The 24,945-nt window shown below is 42.2% G+C and overlaps 1 protein-coding gene across 1 annotated transcript; it reads right to left on the reverse strand.

The window, feature by feature from the left end:
* Positions 1-14,558: 14,558 nt before the first annotated feature.
* LOC117557845 lies at positions 14,559-24,883 on the reverse strand. Its single transcript, XM_034233822.1, has 3 exons — positions 24,676-24,883; positions 24,122-24,387; positions 14,559-15,616 (listed from the first exon to the last, which is right to left on the reverse strand). Exons 1-3 carry the CDS (start codon positions 24,881-24,883, stop codon positions 15,428-15,430), a joined length of 663 nt encoding a protein of 220 aa, XP_034089713.1. The 3' UTR covers positions 14,559-15,427.
* Positions 24,884-24,945: the final 62 nt, after the last annotated feature.

The following is a 24,945-nucleotide window of genomic DNA, read 5'->3' on the forward strand; positions in this document are numbered from 1 at the left end:
GATCCTCGAAGTGCATTTAGAGAAATGAGATGTCCTTCAACATGGCGCACTAAAATTCATTTCCGGGTCACTACCGGAGTACCGAGGAGTCGAGGAGGGCGATTTGATGAAATGAGAAAGGGCCAGGGAGAACAGAACAGCAAAATAAAACCCACCACAAGACGGACAAAACCAACATTGTGACACAACAGCAGGATCATGACATACGTGATGCCAAGACAGTTACCCAGGAAAATTGGCTTCTAACTGGATCAGTGAAGGATGTAACACCTTCCCCTGTTGCTGACATTGACTTTACTTCGGCTAAAACCCGAAGGAATCGTTTAAGCCAAGCAATTGACAGCCTTGGCGATGCAGCTAATTTTACAACAACAACAACACCACTTTTACATCACTCGAGGGAGATTCTAAACGCGACAGATGCTGAGCAACAGTCTTTCCTGGCATCACTGAAATCTACTGGAAGGAAGTGTGCAATATTGACAATCTCAGCTCCACACAATGCCGATTTTGTCCCAAAAGTGACTTTGTCAACATTTCCTAATGTGGCAGGATAGACTGTTCAGCCATATCACCACACGGGGCAACCTTTATAAAGAGGGGTCAGTGTCGCTCTTGCTCCCTCTTGTACTTTGGTACGAAGGCCACTTCCGGGTCTCCGCTGGCACCGGTGAGTTTGCAGTGGCTGCCGTTTGTTGTACACCTAGCATGACAATTAGCCTAAATACTAAATGTATCGCTGGTTGTAGACCCTTGCAGGGATCCTGCAGCCCATGTCTGCTGCCGCTGTAAATGAAGCTCCCCTGCTGTGTGTTTGTCTGAACTTGGCCTCATCGGTAGGTAGACCTTCTGCTAGTATCATTCTTCCTGAATGTTCAACTTCTTAGCCTAGTATTGTTATCGTAACATCACCTTAAACTTAATGTCTGCTAGGCTCTGCGCTGGAAGCGTGATAAAGGACTGCTGTTTGGCCTCCACATCTGTGTTGCATCCACGACTGCTCTAAGTTTACGAGTGTCTTGCCTGCCTGACTGTTGCCTGGACGGCTGGTCTACCCTCACGGCTGTGTCTGTCTGCCCAGCCGGCTTGCCTGCCCTACTGTGCTTCACCGCTACACTACTGTCTGGCAGGTGTTGCTCTTGGCCTACATTGTCTGTACCAGCCTCTTGGTATCACTGTGCCTTTGCTCTTCATTACAGGGCCATATTTTAAACATTGTTATCGCGGACTGTTCGATTAATCTCTGTTCATGATTAGTTATTTCATTGAGTTAAGTTTGTTTTGTTTATTTAATTCAAGATTAAGTAGACTGTTAGGTTGATTTTCGTTTCTTTGGTTTAGTTTTCGACCCTGTTGCTTTAAATATGTTTTGTTTATTTCAGTTAATATCAGTTACTTGTAATCAGTATTTTGTAGTATTCTTGACTTTTTATTGTCTTATACTTATCTTATGTGTTGCTCTGTGTATTAATTTGTGTTTACTGTTTATCCCAGTAATTGTTTCTTGTTTGCCCCTCTTAGTTGCTGAGAGCCAAAGGTGTGGTGCTGTTGTCCCCGGTGGTGGCTTCCCCCTTTGTGTGTCGTGCTCCCCCCTGATTTGTGTTCCTTCGTGTGAGTGTGTAGTGATCACGGGTGCCTTAATTTACTTTGTTGGGATCCCTCTCACCCCTCGTCACCTCCATCCACTGGTAAGCCTCAGCATCCCTGAATTAAGAGTTCCCCCCCTTTATTTTCAGTGTGTATAATGATCTTATGGTGTTTTTAATGATATTTTAATGCCAGAAATAAAACATTTGATAAATTGGAACCACGTCTCCTGCCCCTCAGTATCACAAACCTGAGTGCCTTGTTGGTACTTGGAATAATTATTTCCTTGGGTGCAATTCCCAAGGTGGCGTTGTCTGGCTTTTAGTTGAATAGGATTTCCAACAAACGTGCCGCCACACTAAGCCGCTTTCTAGTTTAAAAAGTGAGAACTGCCAAGAAATGGACCATAAAGCCCTTACAGAACATTGCCAAGGGATCAATGTTGCTATCACCAAGCCTGAGGCGGATCTCATTGAGAAGGCCACAAAAACACAGGCCAAATCCAAACTGGTATCGATACAGAGCTGGGCGGATTACAGCATCTCATATGAAGGCATCATGTTCAACAAGTGCAACTAAACCATTGCTTAGCTTGATTAAAGCTATTTGTTATCCAGTAGACACAACATTTAAAACTGCAGGCTCTGGGGCGCTGTCTAGAGCAGTGGTTCCCAAACTTTTTGTGCCCAAGGCACACCAAAGGAGAAGTAAAAATCTCAAGGCACACCTATTGTGCAAAATAGCCCTTATAACACGTGTTATCACTCATATCATGTAAAATATCTGTAAATGTGCATAATTATTGACTAATGCCAAATAAAATGTGACAAAGACAACTATATTACTCATGAAATATTTATTAACGAAATATTTCAGAAATTAATTTGAAACTTTATCAAATTAGGCTTCATCAAAGCAGCAACACACTCATTTAAACCAGACAGGTCACACAATTAACATTTCAGCAATCAGCATTGAAACATGTGCTATTGTAAATATTTTGCCGACTTACAAATTAGTGAGATACATGTGCCTGTCGGGGCGCGCAGAATTTTTTAATCCTTGGTGGCACTGAGGAGAGGGCCACTCGCAAGTCCTGTTCAACAGAGAGCCGTGACCTCCTGTTGTTCTTCATGTAAATCAGAGTAGAGAACGCCAACTCCAGAGATGGGGTCGTTACTAAAAAAATGTAATATATTACATATTACTTTAAAAAAAGTAATATATTACACTACTTCGTTACTATCTACATAAAGTAACTCGTTACTTTACTCGTTACTTTACTCGTTACTTTACTCGCCGAGCACGTACGAACTGCGCATGCGTGAGTTGCAATAACTCTCCTTACCAGCAGGCGGCGGTAGTGTGTATTTGTCATTCAAAACAGGCAACAACCGGAAGACAGAGAAGAAGAACAGACTACGTGATATAAACAAACAACAAATAGCGTGTGCGGTAGCTTCACCTTAGCATGTGTTCTTTGCAGGTGTTTGTTGAGGTTTGACGTGGTGTTTCCAGCAGTGGATAACAGCTTCTGGCCTGGACACAGTTTGCACCTCACCGTCACATTCCTGTCTATTCTTCGGACGAACTCAAAGTAATGGGCATACCTCCACCCCTCGAGAGTTATCGCTGACTCAGCCATGTTTATGCAGCACTGCATGTGGAGATGTGGACGCGCAAGTCGCGCAGATTACGTACATATAAACCTACAAAGTACTGATATAGTAAATTAAAAAATAATTATTTTTGTGTAGTTGTATATTGCAATAATAACGTATGGTTGTCACAAAATCCCACGGCACACCCGGACTTGCCTCACGGCACACCAGTGTGCCGCGGCACACCGTTTGGGAACCACTGGTCTAGAGCAGTGCTTCTCAAAGTGTGGTCCACGGACCACTGGTGGTCCGTGAGCGCCCCCTAGTGGTCCGTGAGTATATTGGTAAAATTTCACATTTTTAATTAATTAATTAATTCAAGTTTTCCGCACTCTCGTGGGAATATCTCCGCAATGGAGCGAGCTTAAGTTTCACTTTCGATTGCATGATATAACCCAGATAAACACCTTCATCACACATGTTGCCACTTGTTTGTACAATTTTCAGGCGATTTGTAAAAAACGATGTGTTTTTGGATATTTGTGGAGTTAGGTGGTCCGCGAGTGTTTTTTTATTGGTTAAGTGGTCCTTGGTATGAAAAAGTTTGAGAAACACTGGTCTAGAGCATGGGTCGGCAACAGGCGGCCCGCGGGCCATTGTTGGCCCGCCAGCAATAATATTTGGCCCGTAATTTTGAGAATCAAAAAAAAAAAAATTGTTTTTAACAACATAGGACCGAGAGTCGCACATTAGGGTTTCCGTTAGCCGGTAACCGGTTTTTATCTGGTAAAATGTATTAAAACCCGGTAAATTCAAAACCTGCTGGTCAAAATGTCTGGTAATAATTAGGGATGCTCCGATCGATCGGCCGCCGGTCATTATCGGCCGATATTCACTCTTAATAGTTTGATCAGTGCTCTCTATAAAGGCCCGATCAGGAGAGCTGGATCTGATCGATATGGACATAAACGCAGTGAAGTATAACCGGACCCGAGAGAGAGATCAGATCAGCTGCTGCATAATCACTGAAGCCCGCTCACTGTTTAGCGTGCTGCATGAGAAACTGACGGGCTGTCAGGAGAGGAGAAGAGAGAGAGAGAGAGAGAGAGAGAGAGAGATAGAGAGATAGAGAGAGAGAGAGAGAGAGAGATAGAGAGAGGATGAGATCGATATAGATAAGAGAGCTCTGAGCTCGCTCTCTCTCTCGCTCCTCTCTCTATCTCTCTCGCTCTATCTCTCTCGCTTCTCTCTCTCGCGCCTCCTCCTCGCTCTCTCTCTCTACTCTCTCTGCTCTCTCTCCTCTCTCTCTCCTCTCTCTCCTCTCTCTCTGCTCTCTCTACTCTCTCTCTCTCTCTCTCTCTCTACTCTCTCTGCTCTCTCTCTCTCTCTCTTCTCTCTCTCTCTCTCTCTCTCTCTCCTCTTCTCTCTCTCTCTCTCTTCTCTCTCTCTCTCTCCTCTACTCTCTCTCTCTTCTCTCTCTCTCTCTCTCTCTCTCTCCTCTCTCTCTCTCTCTCCTCTCTCTAGATAGCTGATAGAGCCTGAAAAGAGAGGATCCGTTTCTCCCGTGTTATTATTCAAAGTTAATGTAAACTTTTGAATAATGTACTTCATCTACAAGTAGTTTGTTTGAATGTAATAATTATGTTGTCCATTAACTGAGTTTTAAACATCAGCATATCCGGTCATAGTCCGGTGATTACCTGCTAACGGAAACTTTGCTACACCATTCTTATTATTATTATTGAAACATGACCGGTAAGTTTCAAATTTGTCCGGTAAAATAAATTCTGTCCCGACATATCCGCTTACATTCATAATGTCAGCGGAGGGAGGGGAAGCGGCGCTGTGGAAGAGCAGAGTGGCGAGGGAGAGCTGTCATCTTCCCTTTACAAGCTTCAAACATGTATTTATAGTGTGATTTTGGAAATACAAGTTCCATATTCTGAAAGCCAAGACTTTGTTTATTTAAAATCAAACAAAACACTCGAACCCTGAAAAACTAGTTTTTTACGCAAATCCACGTTTATTTTTAAATGAGCCGTTGCGACTTCCGACTGATTTCGATAGAGCGGGTCACATATGGCAAATGTGTGGTTGTGGGGAACCAGGTCAATTAAAGTATTTATTTAACTATTAAATACATTGAGTTTGAGTAAAATATTTGGTTACTGATTAATTTAGGTTATAATATATTAAATTGCAAAGTAAAACATGCTGTAATTTATTTATTTTGTCCTTTGATATTTTTTAAAGGTTTTCAACCTGAAAGAATCCTAATGTGTCCTTGAAAAGTTGAAATAAAGAAAAGGAAAAAGGATTCGAGTTGTCCATGCGTTGCCCCTCAAGCCTCTCAAATGGGCAAACACTCAAATAAATGCCAAAAACCTAGAGAACTTGACAATACTTATCAGAATAAAAGTAGCCTATGTTAAATAACACTGCTACCGAGTTAATAACTCTACTTTACTCAGTGGAGGCTCGTCCATTGAGGAAAGGGAGGACCATCCTCCCTAACATTTCAGAGAAAAATTTACTTTGAAGAGAACAATAAATACACCTCAATTTAAAAGATAAGTCTGTTAAAATACAGATAATAGCCCTGGCTTTGGGACTGAAATGGGGCTAGAGAGGACGAGCCTCCCTTTGGGCGGGTCTAGCCAGAGGCTCTGGATTGGGCGCCTATATCATCAGTGAACCAATCAGCGGATCTGACTGCGCATCAGAGTGTTGATGGGGAGGGTTATCAGCGATATCAGAGTTTTTTTCTGAACCGGGGAACAGAGGCGCTGCGCCCTCTTACCAAAATCAATTCCTTGAATTAGGCTTTGATTATGTTCTGGCCCGCCATCTTGTGGCTGAGCAAAAAATTGGCCCGAGGCCAAACTTACTTGCCTACCCCTGGTCTAGAGTATAGCGGGGTTGTGATCATTATATTACATTATATGACATTGCATTTAGCTGACGCTTTTATCCAAAGCGACTTACAATAAGTGCATTCGACCAACATGATACAAACTGTGGACAAAAGTGCCCGAGATCAGCCTCTTAATTTACCAGGGCTTCCAACATTTGAGTTCAGCTTGGAATGAGATTTTTTTTTGGTGAACCGAAAAAATAAACGTTCATGTGTACAGTGTTACAAATGTATTGAACATGTACAAACTAGGATTTCCCATTAATGTACCGGGCGCTACAGTGGAATACACACATCCACAGTGTACCCGCAACTCTTAAAATCAAGTGCTATTTTCTAAGTGGGTCCTCATCTCATCTAGGGGGGTCCGGGGGCATGCTCCCCCGGGAAGTTTTTTTTTAAATATTGAAGTTAAATTCATCAACCTGGTGCACTTTGAGAGCAAAATGAATTTATGCTAAACAGATTTTCTTTTTCTTTATGGATATTTTACAAATCACTCACCTTTTAAACTGTATTCTTGTTTTACTGTCATATAGTATTTCATAACTGTTTTTCATTTATTCTCATAAATGGTGACCAAAACGTTTGAGACCCACTGAGATAACTAGACTAAAGTATCTAAACAGAGTCCCTTACCTCACTGAGCTGTAGTTATCTCTCAGTCTGACAGGACAGAGCTCTCCCTCTCATTGTTTTAGAAACAGCTTTTAATATCCGTTAAGCTAACCAGATGCTAACAACAACAATGCAAATAGTGAGTTTGGTAGAAATATACTGTATAATAGTAAAGTTATTTAAGATGATGCCATATTTATTGAGGATTTTACATTATAAATATTCCCCAAAATTATTCAAAAGCATATTCTTCCAAACTCCTTGCTGTAGTATGACCACCAGGAGACTATTGATGTGTGTGGTGAGTTTGGTAGTAATAAGCAATATAATAGTGATTGAATATTATTGTATTCTCTTTTTTCGGAGTTGCACTTTGCAGACGGTCCCTAAGCACTCGTTTCTTCTCCGGCTGCGGATAGAGACCAATGTAACGTGTCCAGCTCGGAGGACGGCGCGTATTGGCTTGTTTTGATCAAAATGTGATTGTAGTTCGTTGTCAACCTTACCACGGTACTTAAGAGACGTCATTTGTGTCTGAATAACGTTTTCATGAGTTATTGATCCGTGAAATCAGAATCTCCCAATATCGTTCCAACTTTACTGAACTAAGCCAGAAGACCGTCTCATTTTGTAGACCGCTCGGTTTTGATTGATTGATTGAAAAGTTTATTAACAGCTTGTATATTGGGTACAGTACAGTACAGCTCAAAACATACAATTGTTAAGGGGATGCAGACCAGAGAAAGACTTTCGTCTTGTTTACATCAGGGTCCCCCATTTCCAATTCATCATATCATTTAAAGGGGACCTATCATGCAAAATGCACCTTTGTACGTCTTTTATACATGAATATGTGTCCCCGGTGTTCCAGGGAACTCACCAAGTGTCAGAAAACACAACCCTCTCTATTTTCCTCCTTAGCCAAATCTCTAAAAAAGGGGCTGCATCTGAAAAAAACAAATCCAGATTTCAATACTTTTCTACGTCACAAAGACGTGCTCCGCTTATTGGTCAACTCTCCACCTATCAGGGGAATGAGCCACGGCCACGTGCATTGCCAAACCTCTCATTCGCATATAGGCTATCGGCAGGCTAAATCAACCCCAGTCACATCTGTGTTTTTGTCTGCTCTTGCCAGGATGTCTAAGCCAGTTAAACGTTGTGCTGTTGTTGGCTGCAAGACTCGAGAAAGGGGACTGCATGCAATGCCATCAGTGGAAAAAGAAAATAATCTGTAGCTAGACTTCATTTTCAAGGGACATGTGCCAGAAGACCACGGCAGATTTCTGTTGGTGTGTTCCAAACATTTTACGACGGACATGTTTATGAATTTCTCTCAAGTCCAACACGGATATGCCTCCAAACTAATGCTAAACCCGGGATCAATACCAACCATCCGGGACCAGGCCAGTGAGGACACATCCAATTTTGAAGCTGTAAGTTTTTATTTAGCGGTGTTTTTCCTGATAAAGCTATCTCTAGCTTGTAGTATGTAGCATGTAGCTTCGCCATATCAATGTCGCCTCAAACCCAAATAGTAATCGGTTAGGTGTTTATATGTTTTTGTAACATTTTATTTTGTACGCTCCGCAGTCTTTGCTTTGTCTTTTATTTTAATTATCAGGCATTTGCTAACATGTTCAGTCCTACTGCCATAATGGCGATCTGTGTGAAGGCTGTAAAACCACGCCCTAGCCGATAACACAAGTATTTATTCTCCTATTTATTAGTATTTTGTATCCTCTAAAATCATATTGAGTAAGTTATAATAACAAACGTAATCTTCTGTAGGTAAGTGCCGTTTTTTCCAGCGTTATATGTAAAAGCTTTTGTGATTGTAGTCTGTAAGAACGATCAGATATCATCGATCTGTAAGCTAAGCTACGCTACGCTAATGAGACATGCCGTTTTTTGCAGCGTTATATATAAAAGCTTTTGTGTGTTTACTTGTTTGCGCACATGAATATAAATGGGGGTGTGTTAGGATACAACACTGTGTGTATGCGAGGGGACACACACACCACGAGTAAAACGGAGCTAAAGCCCTGTTGGTCTGTTGTTGTTGACGAGGCCTTACCTCTAGCAACAGGCTAATTAGTGGCTAGCACTCATTACAGTCAGTCTACTGAGCTCAGCCCCTCTCCAACATATCATCTGTATTGAGTCAGAAACACAGCATGCACGTTACGGTTCAAAACTAACTCAGATTGGAAAAGGCTAAGCAAAGAGCTTTGCTAAATAGAGAGTTTTAAGCCCCATCTTTTGGGATTTCAGACTATATTTATCCAAATAGTATTTTCTCATCCTGAATACTAAATTGAGATGATTTTGTTCTAACTATGTTTTCTTCTTTACAGGCCAGCACCTCACATACTTACTAATTAGTGACAATTTGTACATCCTTTGCTATTATTTACATTTTTTTTTATCATGGCGGAAATAAAAGACAGCCCTGCACTACAATGAAAACGCTGAGCGTGCACAAGCCACTACATCCACTGGAAACCCTCTGTATAAACTGCAGTTCCCAAAGGCCAGGAAGGGAGAATGCAGAGCAAAACCAGTAAAGACTGACCCCACATTCCGTAAGTGTTTAAAATATTTATTATACAACTATTTACAAATATAAAATTAAAAAATTAGAAAGAACTTTCAGTTTTTTACATACATATACTAATCTAAACCACATTTTTTGTTGTGCTTTTTTTAAACATTGCACAGGCTACGTGGCCAACTTGATGGACCTCATCTTCGACCAAGTCTTTGTGGACCCTGCACCATTATGAGCGACCTGACAGGGAGGAGGTCATCGCGGGGTATGCTACACGATTCAATTTGGCTGCTGTCTGAACCCAACATAGACATTTCGCGGATCAGGAAACTCCTGCCTCCCTAAGGACAACGCAGGCCGGAATCACCACTCTGATCCTGCGTCCAAGGAAGCCCCAGCACCAGCTCACAAAGCTTCTGTAGGCTAGATACCTGTGACGCCTGAAATCATTAAAAAATATATTTAGTGTCATTTATACAAAATACAAGTACATTTAGTTTTTTTTTATGGGTTCAAAGAACCGTTGATTTTGACAATAAAGTTCCGAGTTGATATCAAATATGTCGTGATTATTCATGTTTGGATGGGTAAAGAATATTCTGATTTTAAAAGCATAAGGTTGTGTGTGGACTTTTGTTGTCGTACACATGGGTGTGTTATGCCATTGCTGTGTAGTATATAATAGTACATGTACAATGACAGAATGAAAGATTGCATAAAGCCATATACACCAGTATTTATTTCCATGAACAATATTGGCATTCATTTTACAATTTCAGTCAAAACAAACAAACCACTCACTGCTCTATTTGCCTCAACTGTAGTCCACCATGTTCAGCTCTGTAAATATTCAATGCATTCTGCAGGGAGAACACATTCAGGCACACAGGCTCCAATCCAGGATGGTCCACCATACAGGTTACAGAGTCCTCAAGTTCCTGCATCCGTCTTGACACCTAGTGTGATAAACATATATTGAATGACATGTGAAAAATGTATTCTCTAAACAGACAACTTAGTGAAGCTATCAAAAATGTTACCTGTGGTATCTCCATGCAGCACACATTCTCCGTTCAGAAGGCATCGTGGCGCAATTTGCACATGTACACCTGTAGAAAGAAGTCAATAACTGAGCTTTTAAAAACACATGAAACTGCACACATTGCTGACAACTGAGGTGTTGTTGGAGTTATACTTTTTATCACCCTAAGTTATTGAACTTTCCAACGGTTGTTGCACGATGTTGGAAGAAAAGGACTGTAAACTATTAATAAACGCAATGAGGCCATTGTATATATGCTGAAAATATGAATGTCTCCCTTTATAAATATATATAAGTATCGCTGTTTTTGCGTTACAAGCTCTAAGTTATAAACTGTACACATTGCATTCTTGCTAATTAGCCAAAATATGAACGGAATAAGTAGCAAGCATCGTAACAGAGTAAAATAAATAGGGACAACAGCTTGTCAACTAACCATTCAGAAACGTCCTGCTGCAACCGAGATGTTTGCACCTCCACCAAAACCTCCGCTGCTTCAAGGTCAGTCTCTGGATCAAATTGATAATATGCTTGAACACATGCATTGCTCTAAGATGACATGTTTATTCCACACTCGTAATCACAGCAAGCATGGTAACGTGACTCTCACCGGCTCATGCCCCGCTCTTCTGCAGGAGGGCGTGGTCAGCTGCTGCTCAGAATTTTCAAAGACAGGCTTGGAATAGAGCGAAAATGAGCGAAACGAGGCATGGCTAAAAAATGATCTGTTTGGTATTTTGAAAAATAAAATGTATAAATATACCTTATATAGGTATGGTCATACACTATATCATTTAAATATAGCATGATCGGTCTCCTTTAAGACATATAAGACATATTTGACATACAGATGGCTTATTTACAATTTACATACAGGTGGTTTTTTACATACAGATTGCTTATTTACAATTTTAATTTTAGATTTCGTTCTAATACATCCTAACCGGACATTTAAGACATACCAAGTCTACAGATATACAGTTAGTAACAGAGTCTAAAATGCGAGTATATACATAGATGGGGGGGGGAAGCTGTCCATTGAACGACAGGTTGAGATTTGTACCATTACCGGGGCCAGTTTTGCAATGCTCTCCCCCGAAGGTGCTCTTTAAGAGAGGTTTTGAAGGTAAGTATAGTTTTACTTTCCTTTACAGTTGTGGAAAGAGCGTTCCACCTTGATGTGGCATAATTGCGAAACGTGGTGTTTGGAGAGGTGGGGGGAGGGAGGCTCCGTTGTAGATTTAGCCGTTGATATGCTAGCAGGGTGGCTAACAACATGGCGGATATTTGTTCCCTCGGATCTCGGTTCTCTTCCTCTCGTCACTGCCTCATGCGTCTGTCTGTCGAGGCGTCCCCGGGGGAATGTCGAAGTCTCTGTTAATTCCTCGGTCTCCGCTGTCTCGACGGTCTCTGTTGTCGTCGCCTAGTTGTTGCTGCAGCGGAAGAGATGCTAGTTGTGATGCTAGTTGTGATGCTAGCTCATCGAGCCTGCAGGACTGGCTTCTTGTCTGCACCGGGCCCGGATTCAGATGGATGTCTCCCGCTAACAATAAGACCAAGACGATCATACTTCTTCGGTCTAGTTTGCCTGACGGGGGTAAGTACTTTCGCGTCGGGTTTGCAGTTAATAATGCATGAATGCTTGCACTTCCAAAAGCGAGGTGTTTCCTTTCCCAGCCGTTGAGAAGGTAAAAGTCATTGTGGTTCATTTTATCCCCGCTTTCATTACTCTCCTTCTCTAAGTGATGTTGCCTCATTGATGAGTTGAGGTAGGAGTCCATAATCCATATTATCAGGAGGATGAAATATGTAAAAAATCGTGAGGAATAACCTCCAAAGCGGGAGCTCTCGAAAATGCGACCACTCATAGCGAAACCGGATGTCACGGGTTTGCTGTTCCTTCACTTTATTTTTATATTTATATACATTTATTTTGGACGAAAACTTAGCGTGAGGAAAGGCAAGTGTGGCGTGGGTGCGTGAGTTATGGGTTAATTGCGTAACTCTCACGCTCAATGCGTGAGTGTTGGCAACCCTGAATTTACCCAGGGCCTAGTGCTTGGTTTTGGGCATGAAAATTCAGGAAACTCCCCTGAGTATTTTATTAAATATCTGAACTTTGGAGAGGAGTTGGGAGACACACGACACATCAAATCACATCTACAGATCAAGATGAAGCGAATGGAAGTACTCCCATACTCCTAGCGTGTGAACATGTTTGTGAAAAATGTGTGCAAAGTCTCCGAAAATCCTAAAAATATGCTCCTATTTGAATTCCCCATAAAAAAACACATCATTCAGTAAAAACAAGGCCCCACTGATCATCTACTCTCTGAGACGATTCCAGGGATGCCTGACTTGAGTTTCTACCACCAGGGTAAGTGGACAAAAGTGCCCGAGATCAGCCTCTTAATTTACCCAGGGCCTAGTGCTTGGTTTTGGGCATGAAAATTCAGGAAACTCCCCTGAGTATTTTACGAATATTTGAACTTTGGAGAGGAGTTGGGGGGACACACGACACATCAAATCACATCTACAGATCAAGGCGAAGCGAATGGAAGTACTCCCATACTCCTAGCGTGTGAAAATGTTTGTCAAAAACGTGTGCAAAGTCTCCGAAAATGGAGCAGTGGCTGTGATGTTAGCTTTGCGGCTAGCGGTTAGTTGTTATTTTCTATGTTCTGCCAACCCTATGTCCTGTCCCGTTGGGGGTCCCATCGACTACTCTTCTGCCGGGGGTCTTGCCAACCCTATGTCCTGTGCCGTTGGAGGCCTCGCCGACTACTCTTCTGCCGGAGGTCCTGCCAACCCTATGTCCTGTGCCGTTGGGGGTTCCGCTGAGAGTCCTGCCAACCCCATGTCCTGTTCCATTGGGGGTTCCGTTGGGAGTCCTGCCAACTCCATGCCCTGACAGGTTGGGGGTCCCGCCGTGGTCTCGCCAACACCTGTTTCGTTGGGGTCCAGCCGACACCTACTCCGCCGGATTTCCTGCCAACACCAGATCCTGTCCTGTTGGGTGTCCTGCCGACACCTGCTCCGCCGGGTTTCCTGCCAACACCATATCCTGTCCTGTTGGGGGTCCCGCCGACACCTGCTCCGCCGGGTTTCCTGCCAACACCATATCCTGTCCTGTTGGGGGTCCCGCCGACACGTGCTCCGCCGGGTTTCCTGCCAACACCCACTCCTGTCCTGTTTGGGGTCCCATCGACACCAGCCCTTGCTCTGTTGTGGGTCCCACTGACACCAGCCCATGTTCCGTCCAGGGTCCCGTCTACGCCTGACCCGCCAGGGGTTCCACCAGCTCCTGCCCGTCCTTGTGCCCGGCCCCCTGCGTTCTCCAGCCGCTGCCTTCGCCCTCGAGCCCGGCCCCCTGACTTTCCCGGCCGCGGCCCTCGCCCTCGGGCCCGACCCCCTGACTCTTCCAGCCGCTGCCTTCGTCCTCATGCCCGGCCCCCTGAGTTCGCCCGCTGTGGCCTTCGCTCCTTTATGAACTCTGCCTTGCCCCCGGGCCGTCCACCTGAGACCCCCACCACGAACTCTGCCTTGCCCCTGGGCCGTCCGCCCGAGTTTAAGTGATTTGATCATCAAAGGTAGGCCAAAGTCATTTTCAATGCGGGCCGCCGTGCCGACTTAATTCATTTGTAATTGTTACTTGGCTGTGGGTGCCCTGTCATGATAGGTGTTTATATAAATGGTGTTGTTTTGTGTGGTAGAGGGTCGCTGTCATTGATGCGTTTTGCACCCCGGGCCGCGGTTTTGATATTCCGCTGAAGTATACGCTGTGACGTAATATCTCTTCTTTTTTTCCTCGAGGGAAGGGGGGTCAGAGGGCCTAGGTATAAAAGTTACGGCTCGCCACTGCTTTGATTGTTATCTTCATCGCATATACTAAGGAATGAATGGTGTAAAATCACTCGGGGAAGTGTGGACAGCATTGTAAGTTCCTGATTGCAGAATGGATGCAGCCTCTGGGATGAGACACTACTTTACCTCATATGCTACATATTGAGGGTTTAAGGTGAAATCGGATTGGACTGACTCCATCTGCCTTTTCTCTGTGCTTTAATCATGAAGTGTGTTCTTCCCGGATGTCAGAAACATTTATTTTAAGTCAACATTTCAGGATATAATACACTACTGTACACACATGAAAAGGAGATAGACCAAAGGCTGTAGGTATGACTTTATTTACGGTGATGTGTCTGACAAATAAAGAAAACTGAACTCTTTCACAAGCCTGTTCTAAATATTTAAGGATAACAATAACAGAGTAATTCACAAATAAATAAAGAATCCAATTAAATTGCTGGTATTGAATGCCTAAAGTATGATACATTAGTAACACCATTGTAGATCTCTGCAACATACTGAATGTTCCCTTAGTTTAAACATACCATGGATCCACCGTGTCTTGGATAAGAGAACCCTCTAGTGACAAACAGTCACACAGGGAGATCATTTGTATTGCAGACATTCCCAAGCAGTTTCAATACAGAGAGAATATAGGAAATATGTTCTGTGTCAATAAGATCAGATGATTTGCCTTTACCTTATGAATTAGTTATACTATAAATGAGGTGAAGGTACTGTATATATTTTACGACACAAATGAAAATAATCTACTTACAGACTGTTAATATAGACATGAGCAAATTACAACTTAAAGTTAACACTCTATGATCTTGATGACTCCAAAAGTCAAAAACAGTAGTCTCACATTTATTGACAGATCCTTTTATTATAATATCGTAAGACAAGAACTAAAAAATGTTTTATGTGAGGGGCTGCGGATGGAAATTAGCTCAAAGCTAAATCTGGCACTGTTACGCTTGATACATTTGAATGTTTTAAGTGTTCATTACTGTGCATTGTCCCTGCCAAATAAACGATTAAATAAATAAATAAAAATAACTATTTCAAGTTTATGATACGTCAAACGGTTTGTTTACATCTGCAATGTTCCTGAAGATCTCTTGCAAACTTTTGCATAAGAATGTAGGTAAATTAAGATTTTTGGAGGATTTTACCAACATAAAAATAGTTTTTTGTCTATGATAGGCTCTTTCATATAAGGACTCCATGGTGGAGATCCAATCTGATTTCTCTCCCAGCGTTTACTCTCTGATGTTGCAGATGAAGTTTCTTGTCTCACTGCAGTTCAATGTCTTCCAGCCTTGGCTATCATAACCCAAGGCACCACAGTGCTGCTGCTGGTCAGGACACTCAGGAAGATTGGGCGAATGTGCCCTTGTTCCGTCCATCCACAGCCGCTCACCAGCCAGGAATCGCAGTCCAACCCACATCTACAGGAAACAACAGAAACAATTAGTATCTGTTTACAGAGAAAACTACTTTTAGACGCTCAATTACTGCTGCACACTCACTTCACATGATGCAGAACTGAAGGAAGAGAGAGGAACCTGGTGTTCCCACTTGAAATAATTACCTAGACTGCCAGTCTTCTAGAAAATGTTAACAGCCTAAATGTGAGTATGTCTACGGAAGTGGAAAACGGCCATCCTGGAATCGAGTTAGGAAGATAATTATTTTGTTGAGCTCAAGATAACAAGGTTTGTTTTTATAACAAAGGGTTAATTTATGCTGATGTTTGAGAAAATTAGGTAAATTTATCAAGATATTTAAATTATTTATCACAAAAAAATACATATTATTTCTCAGGATTAAGGAAAAACTACTTTTTTTGTTTGCCACATTGCTGGTCTGATCGTTAGCTGTAACATAATTACATAATGCAATTTCTGCCTGTGTTAGAGAACAACTTTATGATTTCTCATGATAACAGGTTTTTGTTTTTACAACAAAAAATGAGCCAAAATTGCAAACATGGCTGTTCTTGGCTTCCGTATCGTTTTAGACAATTTGTATATTTTAAATTGACTGAATAAATGGTATAAGTGTCGGTATTAGATTTGTATTTAGAGGAATCTGACTGACAGACATTGGAAGACATTTTCGTCTTCATAAAAAATCACTGATATATCTGACCTGAGCTACAGCCAGCCGAAGGGGATTATTTTTATAACTCAAAAGCTAAAATATAATACAGCCTCAATGTTGTGACATGCCTGCAATGTGTATCGAGGCAACCAACAGAGAATCCAGAAGGTTACTCTGCATTGCCAAAAAATTGTCCATCCCATGACCCCCAATAAACAAATGGATGTTGTTGTGGAATATTTTCCAAGGCCCATAACTTTGACCCAGTTTATCAGTTCAAACTGTCCTGACTGAGCACACGCACCTCGTAACCTTGGCTGCTGTGCTCTCAGTGTTCTGTCTCCCTGTTCCTGCCTGTTGGCGTCAGCTGATAGAGGTGTTATCATTCTATGTTCCTGCCTGTTGACGTCAGCTGATAGAGGTGTTATGATTTTATCTTGTTATGCAGCATGTTGATGATGCTCTCAGAACTAGCTAAATACATGGGTCTGAGGTAGAGTTCTTCAGAATTGACGTGGCAACCCACCCGTGCAGTCAGACCGTGACTGCTGTGACTTGTGATGTGAACTCTCCGGCCGAAACTCCAAATAAACCATCAGTGTTTGACATCAAAGCTCCTGCTCCACCGTGTCTCCTTCCTGAGTCGGTGACTCCCACTGTATTGCTACACAGAAGTTTCCCTTACAAATTGGAGTTGTCGGCAGGATACCAACAAATCTTCAGAACTGGTAAGTGTAATTTCAAATCTACATTTGGACATTGCCTTACCAGAATCTGTGATTGACGGTATCCTAAAATTACCTGTGAAACTGAGCGGCTGTGTTTCGTTTTTGGTTAATGAACATTTGGGGATAATAAACCCAGGGGATCAGTGTCTGGGGACTCAGTCCTGGCTGATTTCCTCTGTGTGTGCTGCTCGGGACGGAAGTGCCATACAAGTATACACAGCTCATGTTTAGAGAGACCTTAAAGAAAGGCATCAGTGAAGTGGAGCTTCTGTGTGAAAGCAATGTAAAAGATTTGTATTGGACAAATCGCCGAATTCTGGGGGTTTTAGCGGCCAAACACAGCAGTTGAAAATAAGCAGCCGGAGATATTACTGCTATCGCCTCCCTGTAAAACACGGCTCCAGCTGCGGCCGCGGGTGTGTGTGTGTGTAAAACCTCCCCGTGTTTGTGGGGCTGGAGAAGTGCAGCTGAGAGGGAGAAAGTCACAGCCTTTTGTCTATAAGCTTTAACTCACAACACCGCCGTCTCTATTAAAAACGAGATGGTCTAAAAAGCACTCGTTGTTTAGGACCGCTTTCTCATGGTAAGATGGGCCAGCGCGAGGTGGGTAGTGGCAAGCAAGCATAGAGCAAACTGTGTTTCATCGTTGTAATGAACTCGATAGTGTAAGAGAATATTTTAATCTGATCTTGATTATAGAGTTTCTTATCTTTTCTTAGAATCTGTGATATTGCAAACATTCTTTGTATTAAAGTCAAAGCTCCTCTCTGTAAGTTGAGGTCACAGGTCAAAAGCTTCTCCCCCTTTCCTGTGGGGGAAGGGTCCAGGCCTGCATGCAGTTTGCGGGACAAACAGATTATTGTCCCACATCTGCTATTGATTAGGTAAGCGCGGGTTTCTGATGGCTCCGCCTCTTCTCATGTTGATGCGTGCTGTGGTTTCTTTGTGTCAGAGATGGCTTGGTGGGTGCACAGAGATGTGTGAAACGAAGTAATCTCCCCGGCTGTATTAATGTACTTGTAAAATAAACTCTCAGTGCTTTGGCTAACGACGATCCAGTCTCCTTCATTCCACCTCAACATTGCAACACAGAAGTTTTCATCACAGATAGCAAGTGTATAGGCTGGTCGTATCGGACTACAGTCAACTGGGCTGTCGTTTGGAGAGAAAGGGAAGAGGGAAAAGTCTGTGGGCTCTGATCGTGGGGGCACAGCGCCACTAGAAAAGAGTAGTGGTGTCGCAAGAGGATAAGCTAGTTATCGCTCTTGGACGGCTTTCAGGCACCGATCTATGACTTGTATACAAGGGTGGGTGCGTGAGTCAAGGCGCCCCATCTACAATTCCCCACCCCCTCTGACACCTCTTAATTCGGACTAAATTGAGCTGGATGAGCTTAGCTGTCACGCTGGTGTTTATTACGAGTTCATGTTTTGTTTGTCTGATTGTTTGTATGGGGGGTCTATATTGGTTTGTCCCGCCGTCTTGTGTATGTTTTGTAAGAACTAATAATGAATCAGTCCATAGACAGGGTAAAATGAACTAAACTTTAGTTATCCCACCAAAAGTAAATGACTTGAGAAAAATAAATAATATAAAGATGTAAAGCAAAATTCTGGTAGTATAAATGTGCTGCAAAATGAAAATAAATAGCAAAAGAGTGTTTTTATGTCCTGCCTCTGAGTGTGCAGGGGAAAATGTAAACAAGAAGCCCACTGTTCAGGGTGTGCGCTGTATAGGTGTAAGAAGAAAACTGACAAGTTTTCTGAAACCGAGCTTATGAACAATAGAGTAAAGGTCGCTGGTTAAGCCAGGATCAATATATTTGTTGAAGTTTTTATTTTGTGCATAATAAATGTTTTAAACCTTGGGCAATCTCTTTAAAAATAAGTAATTACAGTTAAAAAATAGATGTTGTTTTCCAAGGGCCTCCCTTTCACAGGCCCACACTTTGAATCATGACACTTCCAAGTCCTACAGAGATCAGTATCACTTTGTGTTGCTAGCCAAATCCAGGGGTTCTACTCGAGCCCAATTTTAAATAAGTATTGAACCCAGCTCGAGCTAAATGTCAAATGTATTTAATTAATGTGCAAGTGTTTTGATTTATTTAGAATGTTCCAGTCTAGTTTCCTTCGAGTTTAGTCTAAGCATAACATTTTCACTGCTGTCCCAAATGTTTTAAACCTTGGGCAGACAAACAAACACACACACACACACACACACACACACACACACACCCACACACACACACTTTGGATAAGTATTCACCTTTTCCAAATTGTTGTTGCCTTCTTTAAAGTTATTAGTAATTCAAGATGAATTATTAAATTAAATGTGGTACATAACATAGAATAAATAAAATAACTTTGACTTGATAATTTTGTTCACAACAACCTGTCCTCTAATCTCTACTAGAATAAGATACGTGTGCATGTTTGGGTGTTTTAACACTCCTGTAATGTACCTAATCTTGTTATCCTTTTCATTACAGAGCTGGGAAAATGGTGTATTGCTTAGATTCTGATCCGTGCAAATCCAATTTTGACTGACTTTAGTTCTAATGTTAATGTTAATTTGATTTCAACCCATAAGTAATTATTTAGATTAACTCAACATTTCACATGATGATGGATTAGTGTTCCACATTTTTCCCACTCATTTGTTGTGCAATTAGGCCAATGGTAAAGAGAGACATTGATGACCTTGTGTCCCTTTTGTTGGTACGTGGTTCCATTTTGTCTATGGCCTTGGACGGCTTCACTAAGAGTCACCCAGTTCTACCCTGCTACAGTCCGGCTGAGTGCAGTCACAGAGATGCTATGGCTGCTCTACATGACATTAATGGTCTGGTCCGAGAATGGACACCATTTCCTGCTCCCAGAGAGAATGATGCTCCTCAAACTGAACATTACAGCCGTTGATACTGTCTCACGTGGGTCTGCTCCCCCCACCGAGCCATGAACTGAAAGCTTGACATCTGCTTTGAACACTTTGAAGCCTCATTGTCACACCAGCACCAACCCTTGGGTCAGTCAGATGAGACTAACGGCTTCACTTAGGGCATTTGGTTCAGATACATGACTCTCGTTACCGCAGAGTGGGTTGTTTTTTTAAGGCTATTCATACTGCTATGCAGAGGATGCCTGTAGGTTGGCAAGCTGTTAAAAGCCCCTACTATTTTTAAAATAGGCCTAATGTCAGGGGCCTCTTAGTTCTACATGTATTCACATTATATGGACCATGTTTCCACCTGGTAAAACTAAAGGCTGCATGGTACTCAGGCTACAATACGACCATTCTGTTCTGCTCTAACGATTCAATTGATAGATTCTACATCAAAACAATTAGCTTGTATTGTTTCCAATGATAACGTCACTTTAAGTGGAGGAATGCAAACCTGTTTTCAAATGTAAGGTTTTGAATTTGTTTGACATTTCTCAGTAGTGACACCCTCAGACACCCACTATCATTCATGCTATGCCTTCAGTGGTAACTCAGATGTTAAGGGGGATGAAGCTTTTCCTCCCAAATCAGCTATGCTTTGTTTTTCAACAAATGTATACATTTCCTGCATAATATGTGTCTCACAATTGTTTTTTTTTTTGGAAGCTGCACACAGGTGATACTGAGTCTTCTCGAGTAATAGATTATAAACTACACCATGCTTAAATAGACTCCTAAGTTATTATTTCATATGTGACATATGTAAGAAAAGGGAGGGAAGAGTCAATTATATTGAGTAATTGATTTTATATTGGGTAATTTATTACTCAAACCTGTTTTATGGAAGAGAAAAATATTTCTGATAAACTAATATTTTATCAAACGGTAAATGGTGAATTAATATAACATTTAGAATAATTGAGAAGGGGTTATATCCACAGGGACTAGCTCACCTTTAACTTAAAATAACATTTCTCTGCTTTGGACTGATGAGTATATGATTCTTGCATGTTAAATGACTAACACAAACCTTACATTTATGCATGTGCATGTGTCAGGAAGGCTCCCAAATAATTCTGAGGGGCCTATCCTATTTTTGTATTTAAATGATAATGTGCTAATCCATTACTTTGAGTTGTCTGCACTCAGGAAAACATCCCTATCAAGTGTTAACCCAATAACTAGGACAGCTCTGAAGGCCAAGGGTCAGAGAGAGAGGGTCACACTCTCCGGCTGCAGAGGGCACCCCCAGCCACGGGCAAGGAGGCACGAGGTCGTTCGAGATGAGAGGATTCTAATCTTCAACTATCTGAGGAGATGGGATGCTTCTAATCTTCACCATTCTGCTCGGTGGGCTCAGGCAGACAACCCTGCGGGACGACCGAGGGCTTCAGAGGCTTCATACAAGGTTCCTTGTTTCTTGGAGGAGCAGATGTCTTCCTAACCTCTCCCATTACGGGGGGAAACCTGGATGCGCCTCTTGGAATACGCAGTTGCACTGCTCTCAAGCAGATAGCAGAAGGAATGCAGGCAGATGAGCCTCCATTTCACTGGGGGGAATCAACTACAGTGCTCACTAATGAGCCACACAAAAGCAGAGCAATTGGGGGGTTTAAATATGGCGCTCTGATGAACAAGAGTTTGAGCCAATCAGCACCTCACTGCTAATCTACAGTATCAGGATGCCTTTACACACCAGACACTCGTTGTCATAAAGAGAGGAGGAGAACGAGTCAGAAAGACTGAAGGACACGTTCTTCCAGCTCTCGTACAAAGATGAACTTTGCATTGATTTTATATCTTGGATGTTTACAGAGGTACAATTAATGACTGTTTTTATATTTCCAATGACCAGACATGTGTTGAATAGTGGTGATTAATATATTTTTGCCGGATCAGATTACACTTTCGCACTAAACAAAATTAATTAATTAATATTTTCAGATTATAAGGTATTGAATAATAAGATATTTCTACTATTACCACAGATAATGTTAATATCCTTAATCGTCCAGCAATCAGGCTTAACAACACTACTCTTTAATGTATTATCCATGCATAGAAAGACTGATGTTTCAAGTACTGGATTAATTTCAGTTTTGGCCCAAAACAAATATTTTTGCTATTGTGCACCTGTGTTTTATGTGTGTTCATTATAATGCTTTTGACAAAAGATGATCCAAACACTGATGAGAGATGATTTTTCTATTATGATTGGCTGTATCAATCATTGTGATTGAATGTTTCAATCTTAATGTGATTGTTATTGATGTAATTGATGTTGTGTAAGTCCTGATAGAGATTTAAAGGGATAACTGGTCCGCTTTTCAAATCTCCGCGTGTCCCTATCAAGCTGGTTATAATACAGGAAGGAATCCAGAGCTACCAAGTAACCGTTAAACAATAATCTACTTTAATGGTAACATGACAATGCAATACAATCAATACAGTACAAATTCCATACAGTTATCTTTGGGATCCCGAATTTACCTGCACGTGAGCCAGCCAGAGGAAAGAGACTGAACACAGCGTGTGTCTCTGTGTTTATACTTTCTAACAATGGGAGGAGTTATCTGATCCTCCCTTTGGACCTCCTTGATTATATCACAAACACCTCAGATCTTAGGTTTCCCCAATCACTGTAGCTAGATCTAAGTTGAATGCAAATCAATACATGCTCTCACCTTCCCCCATCTTCCTTTGTCCTCAAAAACACATGTCAACAGGCCCCAAATCCAGCTCACAGTTTTACACAAATTATTTCCCATTTTAAGCTTATTCATAGTTTGCTAACATGAATACATACAAATATTTCACTACAGTCCACACTCAAATCTGAAGATTCCCATTGATTTAAGTATTGAACAAAATATTATCAGACTAAGGTTTTTAGATTATCAAAATTGATAAAAAGAGAAAACTGTTGTGGAAATATTTTCCAAGGCCCATAACTTTGACCCAGTTTATCAGTTCAAACTGTCCTGACTGAGCACATGCACCTCGTAACCTTGGCTGCTGTGCTCTCAGTGTTCTGTCTCCCTGTTCTTGCCTGTTGGCGTCAGCTGATAGAGGTGTTATGGTTCTATGTTCCTGCCTGTTGACGTCAGCTGATAGAGGTGTTATGATTTTATCTTGTTATGCAGCATGTTGATGATGCTCTCAGAACTAGCTAAATACAGGGGTCTGAGGTAGAGTTCTTTAGAATTGACATGGCAACCCACCCGTGCAGTTAGACCGTGACTGCTGTGACTTGTGATGTGAATCTCTCCGGCCGTAACTCCAAATAAATCATCAGTGTTTGACATCGAAGCTCCTGCTCTACCGTGTCTCCTTCCTGAGTCGGTGACTCCCACTGTATTGCTACACAGAAGTTTCCCTTACAGATGTTACTAATGGCGCATTTCCACTGCAACGGGGTAGCCCCGTTTAAGCGTCCCTAAGCATCCTCGCTCAGGCCTCGGGCTGCCTCGCTGGCCGTCCGAGGTCGTGGCGCATTCCCATTACAGTTTAGGACCTGGGGTAGCAACGCAGTGTAGGCGGGGCGATCGGCTTTGTTTTTGTTCACATTTCAAGTTGTTCCGTCGAGCTCCCGCTGGATTTGATCATCCCCAATGAGATGTAGGAACGTCGTCACCTCCTCGGTCGACCACGGTGTGCTTTTCTTATTAGACGTAGCCATTTTTGTAGCTCATCCGTTTACAAAATGCTGTTTATAAAAATGCTGCAAGCTTGCTTCTAAATATATATGCGACGCTAGGGATGAACTCGCGCGCGATCTTGTGACGATTCTCTCTGACCAATCAGCAGTCGAGAGTGTTGACGTCACTAGTTCAGCCCTGGCCCTGGTCTGATAGAACCACGATTTTATGGGGCCGAAAAAAGAGGGGAAAAGTACCCGCTAGCCGGTACTAGGCTATATGGAAAGGCCACCAAAAACTGGCCTGGCCGCTTGAGGACGGTTAAGGACGCTTAAACGGGGCTACCCGCTGCAGTGGAAATGCGCCATTAGTGACCTTAAGAGGTGCTGTGAGCCTGAACAGAGCCAGGCTAGCTGTTTCCAAATAATTCCAGTATTTCTGCTACGCTAAGCTAACTGGAAACTATTCCTTATCACAGGACAGTTACAGTGACAAAATCTAACAACAAGCACACAAGCACACAAACAGAAAAACATCAAACCCCCTTGGTGTTTGGGTCCAGTCCCCCTAACTTCATTCTGTCCAACACAGTTTGATGTTGTCCTGGCAGACTGGCGAGGTCGTATGCAGATAAGCCACCATCCTGCAGCTCTCTACAGTGCTGTAAGGCCTCTTCCCATGTCTTCTCCTCCTGCGCCAGATTAAGTCTGTCTTCACATATGAAGGAGTCAATTTGAGAGCATAAATGACTGTGCCATTCGGTTCCATCATGGCACTCAGCACAGTACCCATCAGAGGCTGGTTCACCTACAAAAGCAAAAAGATAGAGTCTGAAATTACAGTCTCTCTTGTAACATAGACATGATTGCATTCTGGTAAACCTGATTATAATGATAGGCCCAATTTTCATGATTTTTTAAAATATTTATATGGCCATTTGGTTGCCATAAAAGTAGCAAGTGTACACTGAATGGAAGCAGAACAAACTAGGTAAGTATACTTATCTTCCTTCCATCCCACCAGATTTGAACTTCTTGAAGACAGCTTTCTCATTTTTTCTGGACAATCTCCAGTGATCTGACCTCCATCTCATACCAATCCAGCCTTTGTACGGAGCAATCATGTCGGCCTGGGCTTGATTTCTGACGTTGAACAAGTCGCTATAGTGCTCTCTGCAGTGTGCCCGGGCAACATCCCAGTCAAGCTTGTCAGATATGGGGACAACTCTGAAAGTCGCTGCATGCGGAGGAGTGGAGAGAACGAAGAAGACGAGGGGGAGAAGAAGAAGGATCTTTTTCTCCATGTTGTCTGCAAAAAGGCTACAAAGTACACTTAGGTCACCTTTCAGGGATTACAACAATAATA

Source organism: Gymnodraco acuticeps, unplaced genomic scaffold (genome assembly GCF_902827175.1).
Source record: "Gymnodraco acuticeps unplaced genomic scaffold, fGymAcu1.1, whole genome shotgun sequence".
NCBI lineage: Eukaryota > Metazoa > Chordata > Actinopteri > Perciformes > Bathydraconidae > Gymnodraco > Gymnodraco acuticeps.